Source organism: the organism of the source record quoted next, unplaced genomic scaffold (assembly GCF_019419815.1).
Source record: "Pyrus x bretschneideri cultivar Hongxiangsu unplaced genomic scaffold, Pyrus_bretschneideri_v1 Contig26, whole genome shotgun sequence".
Taxonomy (NCBI): Eukaryota; Viridiplantae; Streptophyta; class Magnoliopsida; order Rosales; family Rosaceae; genus Pyrus; species Pyrus x bretschneideri.
The window spans coordinates 1,941,999-1,948,194 of record NW_025999568.1 but is presented as its reverse complement, the minus strand read 5'-3'; the positions used below and the strand labels follow the sequence as shown (position 1 = coordinate 1,948,194).

The window sequence follows — 6,196 nt, the reverse complement described above, 5'->3', positions numbered from 1 at the left end:
TAAACATTCAATTCAACCAAGTGCAGCGACTGGCTAAACACAAAACCAAAATTACAACTTACTATCACGATAATAACCAATATGCATAACTATGCTATACACTCACTATTCCCACTAGTTCAACAAATCTAGGGTTACAGTCACTCCCATACTGACTGCATGCTTATGAAAAAACTGCATTTGGTAATACCTTAGTGAGTGGATCAGCAAGCATTGCATGAGTGTCAATGTAATCAACCTTGATCGCTCCAGAATTCACTTTCTTCCTTGTCAATGGATATTTTGTGTTCAAGTGCTTAGTTCCAGAATACCTTTTATTATTCTTGGAATAAAAAACAATAGCTTTATTATCACACCAAATTTGAATAGGTTTTGCAATTGAATTCATGATCTCGAGACTGCTGATGAAATTTCTCAGCCATATAGCTTGTGATATAGCTTCATAACAAGCTACAAACTCAGCTTGCATGGTGGAAATGGCCACAGTATCATGTTTCACACTCTTCCATGACACTGCCCCATTTGCCAATGTGAATATATAACCTGAAGTTGACTTTAGTGAATCAATGCAGCCTACAAAGTCTGAGTCACTATAGCCTACTAGTTCGAGTTTTGAATCCCTCTTGTATACTAGTTGATATTCTTTTGTTCTCTGCAAGTATCTCAAAACTTTCGTGGCAGCTATCCAGTGTGCATTGCCATGATTAGACTGAAACATTCCCAATATGCTAATAGCATATGTAATATCAGGTCTAGTACATACATGTGCATACATGAAACTCCCAACGAGAGAAGCATAAGACCTACTAGCCATTTCTTTCTTCTTAAAATCAGTTTTAAGGCACTGATCCTTACTGAGCTTTTCTCCCTTTGTCATAGGAACATCACAGCCATTCGAGTCTTCTATGTTGAACCTTTTGAGGACCTTTTCAATGTATGCTTTATGTGATAAACCAAGTAGTCCTCTAGTTCGATCCCTTGTGATCTGAATACCAAGAAAAAAGGTTACCTCTCCTACATCCTTCATCTCAAAACATTTAGACAGAAATCTCTTGGTGTCACTTAGCAGTGATGCATTATTGCATGCTAACAATATGTCAACCACGTAAAGGATGAGAAAATAAAATAGTTTCCATTCCTTTTCATGTACACACACTCATCACTAGGGCTCTCTTCGAAACCATGTGATGAAACAACCTCATCAAACTTCAAATATCATTGTCTCAAGGCCAATTTCAATCAATAAATCGATTGGTTAAGTTTACAGACCAAATTCTCTCTCCTTTCTTGAATGAAACCCTCTGGTTACTTCATGTAGATCTCTTCCTCAAGGTTTCCATTCAAGAATGTAGTCTTAACATCCATTTGATGCAGGATTAGATCGAAGTAAGCCACTAGTGCCATGATTACTCTAAAAGAGTCTTTTGTAGGGACTGGGGAGAAGGTTTCATTGTAATCAACTTCTTCTTGCTGAGTATATCCTTTAGCTACAAGTCTAGCTTTGTATCTCTCAATATCACCCTTGGAGTCTCTTTTAGTCTTATAAACCCATTTACAACCTATTGGTTTGCATCCTTGTGACAACTCAACCAACTCCCACACTTTGTTTTTATTCATGGAGTCTAATTCTGATTGCATAGCTTTTTGCCAATGTTCATTATTGCAACTCTCAATTGCCTTCCTGAATTTTAATGAATCTTCTTCTTGGCTACTGAACTCAGCCTCTTGCAAAGACACAAGGAAATCATATGAGATTGTAGGCTTTCTAGTATGAGTGGATCTTCTGGTTTCCATGTGCATAAGCTCAATGTTTTCTTCTTGAATGGTTGGTGCATTGATCAACTGCACAAGTTCTACTGCAATCATCTCTTCTTGTTGAACAACTTGTGTTGGTTCTACAACTCGGTCACTTTGCACTGGAATTGATACAACAACTTCATCTGTCACAGCATCACCTAGGTTTTCTTCTTGTATTGATATGGTATCTTCATTCCAGTCAAGATTCTCCTCCCATTCATCATCATTAGCTTCTTCTATGAATGTGGCTCTCCCAGTTTCAATGAATCTTGAAGTATGATTGGGACGATAGAACCTGTAACCCTTGGTTCTTTCTGGATACCCTACAAAGAAGCATGTGATTGTTCTAGGGTACAGCTTCTTCTCCATTAGATTGTATGCTCTTGCTTCTATAGTGCACCCCCAAATTCTCAAATGATTTAGCACTGGTTTTCTGTTAGTCCACAACTCGAATGGTGTCTTGGGGACAAATTTGCTAGGGACCCTATTTAATAAGTAGTTTGCAGTTTTGATTGCTTCTCCCCAAATAAAGGTAGGTAGTTTTGAATTACTCATCATACTTCTCACCATCTCGATCAAGGTTCTATTTCTTCTTTCACTAACTCCATTTTGCTCAGGGGTGCATGGGTTAGTGTATTGAGCAACAATTCCATGTTCTTGCAGAAACAATGCAAAATTACCAGGTTGTCTTCCAGATTCACTGAACTTTCCATAATACTCTTCACCCCTATCAGACCTTACTACCTTGATTTTACAGTCTAATTGATTCTCCGCTTCTGCTTTATAAGTTTTGATAGTAGCAAAGGCACTAAACTTCTCAGCCAACAAGTATAAATTCCCAAACCTAGAAAATTCATTTGTGAATGTAATGAAATACTTGTAGCCATCATGTGTTTGTATTGGAAAATGTCCACAGATGTCTGTGTGGATCAGTTCTAGCAACTTTGTACTTCTAGTTGAACCTTCTTCTTCTTATTTATCGATTTTCCCTTAATGCAGTTAGTACAAATTTCGAAATCACCATAGTTTAGTGATGGAAGAATTTGTTCCTAGTTAATCTTTGCATTCTTTCTTTTGAAATATGCCCTAATCTTTTGTGCCATAACTTGGATAAAGTGTTGTTTGTCAGTGCTCATTTGTGCCCTATTGTGTTAACCACACTTGTTGGTATATTACAGTTAAGCTTGAACATGTCACCAACCAATACTCCATCACCAATTAAGTTGGAAATTCGAAATATTGAAAAACCATCCTCATTAATATCAAACTTAAACTTTGATTTAACAAGCCTACTAACTAAGACTAAGTTCCTTCTCATGGAAGGTATATAAGCAACATCAACTAAATCTAGCAAAAAACCAGAAAATAATTCAAGCTTAACTACTCCACAACAACTGTAGCTTCATTGCCCACAAACTTTGACACCTCATCCTTGTTTGGCACCTTCTTACTAATGTACCCCTGTAATGAGTTTGTCACATGAATTGTAGCACTAGTATCAAGCCACCAAGTATCATAAGATATCTCAACCAAGTTCGATTCAAAACAAACTAAAATTTTATACACCATACCTTTGTTTTTCTTACTCTCTTTGTTTTCCTTCCAGTGTTTATACCTAGCACTCCTTTTTCTGATGTCCTATCTTCTTGCAAAAAGAAACATTTCATTCCAACACCCTTATGAATTCTCAAATGGTTATTGCCCTTATTAACCCTTCCTGCAGACCTTTTGTTGTTTTTCTATGGAAGGTTATTTTTCCCATTGGGAGGATTGACACTCTCCACTACATTGACTTGTTTCTTTCCCTTATCTTATCGAATATTTTGCTCTTCATGCACACGGATAGCAATACACTCGTTCAGGTCCCATTTTTCTTTCTGAGCTATATAAGTACTCTTCAACTAAGAGTACTCGAGAGATAAGGAATTGAGGGCAAGATGCACGTCATCTATTTTGATGTTAAGTGCATTGAGCTTTGCAGCTGCATCAACCATTGAGAGAATGTGCTCTCTCACACCACCACCAAGGTATTTAGTGGTTATAAGAGTGTTCATGAGTGTTCCAGTTTCTGCCTTCTCAGATTCCTTGAACTTTGTTTCAATGGAGTCAAGGTATGCCTTAGCATTATCTAATTCAATGATTGCTCCTCGAACTAGATCAGACGTTGATCTTTTGATTACCAACAACGCCATTCTATTAACCTTATTCCACTTCTCATACTCATTCTTCTTTTCTGTAGTTGTATCTTCAGTAGGCTTGGCTGGTTCATTATCTCTTAAAGCTAGATCGAAATCCATGAGCCCCAGAGTTATTTCAATATCTTGCCTCCACTTCTTATAGTTGGTTCCATTGAGTGTTTGAATTAAATTCAGGGAGCTAATTACTGAAATATTTTCAAATGAAAATAAGCATTCAAGACTCTAAATTCTGTATAACTGAAACAACTCAACCTTTGTTTGGTTTTTCAAGTTTAATCAGTATCAGTGCAAAACATATAAGTTGCATAAGTAATGGTACAACATGAAAGCCATCCACCTTTGTTTGGCAATTAACTTTCACAGCTCATGCATCTTATATGTTCTCACTAAGCTATCAGTAACCTAACCAATGTCGATTAGTCACACCTTGATTTGGGGATATAACCTCATTATTATGGCTACTGATACAAACTGATCAATTTAAACCTTGAATTTTTAGCAGTTCTTGAATGATTGGAACGAATTTGTTGTGTTTCAATCATTCAATTACATCTTAAAAACATTGATCATGATATAACTTTCAGCATGTTATGAACCTTAAAACCTTCGATTATTAAACATGCTTAACAATCAAGACTTCTACAGCAAACAATCTCTTAGTTTTAACAGGCCAAAGACGGTTCTTTACATCAATCATGTATGGTAGACAGTTTAGGGTTTTTGTGGATGTAAGCACAACATTCATGGCTCTTGTTTGCAGTTCTTTATGCATATTACTTAGTCTTATATTTAGTCGATATTATTATAGATATGCAAGGAAAGTATCTCAAGACTTCATACATGCAAGTATTAATCATAGCAGCGAAAAAGAAACCAGAATCGAAATTTAAAGAAACATCAGTTCATTCATGTGCATGCATGATTTCAAGTATGTCAGTTCTTTATGGATTTTAATTACATAAACGTTGGCTCTGATACAAACTATTAAACTTGATATATTTATGTACCATTAAAACACCATTAAACTAACCTTAAGAAGTCATCTTCCTAGCACGGCTAAGGACTGCAATTACAACAAGCTTTCCTCGAACACCCTAGACTTTAAAGGTTAGTCTTCTACACATTCACCACCACTGAATTACTCAAACCTATGGGGAGTTTTCCAAGTATGTGTATCGGTCGTGTATGCAGGGACCTTCCCTTGGTATTTATACTACTACAACCCTAGCATACATTCCCATAATCATACGCTAGGATTCCTTATTGTACAAGGATATAATCTACCAAATCTCAATCCAAATAGGATAGTATCAAGAGCCCTTATTCTCCAATCATAACCAGGTTATATACCTTTACTTGGAGTCCAAGTTATAGCTTATAACTAAACCTTAATCACACTTACATTCCACATCAATCCTTATTAATTATATTGATTTATTACCATTGGATTAGAGTCTAATGTCCAACATTAGTGACAAGTTAAGGTTTCATCATAAAATCAATTGGCAATATGGAGAGTAGCTCAACTACTTAAAAGCACAAGCAAGGTCTCTCATTGTGCCAATGTGGGATTGATCATCTCAAAAAGCCCCCTCCAGGTGATGAATGTTCAAGCCTAGTATATGGATAAAACAAATCGAGTGACATGAAGCACGTATGACCATTGAGCTTTACACATAGAACAACCTACTCTGATACCATGAAGAAGTTGAGATTCCACCATAAAAGCAATTGGCAACATATGGAGTAGCTCAATTACTTATAAGCACAAACAAGGTCTCTCATTTCATGATGTGGGATTGATACTCTCAACACATACGTATGGCTGAGTCCCAACATTGATGCATATAGGGGATAAAATAACTTCATACGACATGTGGAAGCATAACACGACATAATGTATTAACAATTAAGTAAGGTTGGTTTGGTAACTATATTGTTGTTAGTTGTCACTATTTGTGCTTGAGATATGAAAAAAAGAAAAGAAAAGAAAAAAAAAATATATATATATATATATATATATATAGAAAGGAAAAAGAAACTAAGAAGAGTGATAAGAGGAAGGGAAGGAATAAAAATAATAAATTGATTATACTTTTGACACAAACTGGATTAATTTGTTAGTTTCTGAAATTTAAAAACAAAGTTCAAGTGGCCAAATCTACAAAGCCATTGTATATTGCAACATATTTGACATGTCA

General features: G+C 35.9%; 1 protein-coding gene across 1 annotated transcript; it reads right to left on the bottom strand.

Moving 5' to 3' along the window:
* Window positions 1-3,177: 3,177 nt before the first annotated feature.
* Window positions 3,178-4,094, bottom strand: LOC125478701. Its single transcript, XM_048587132.1, has 2 exons — window positions 3,709-4,094; window positions 3,178-3,289 (listed from the first exon to the last, which is right to left on the bottom strand). The coding sequence occupies exons 1-2, from the start codon at window positions 4,092-4,094 to the stop codon at window positions 3,178-3,180; spliced, it is 498 nt and encodes a 165-aa protein (XP_048443089.1).
* Window positions 4,095-6,196: the final 2,102 nt, after the last annotated feature.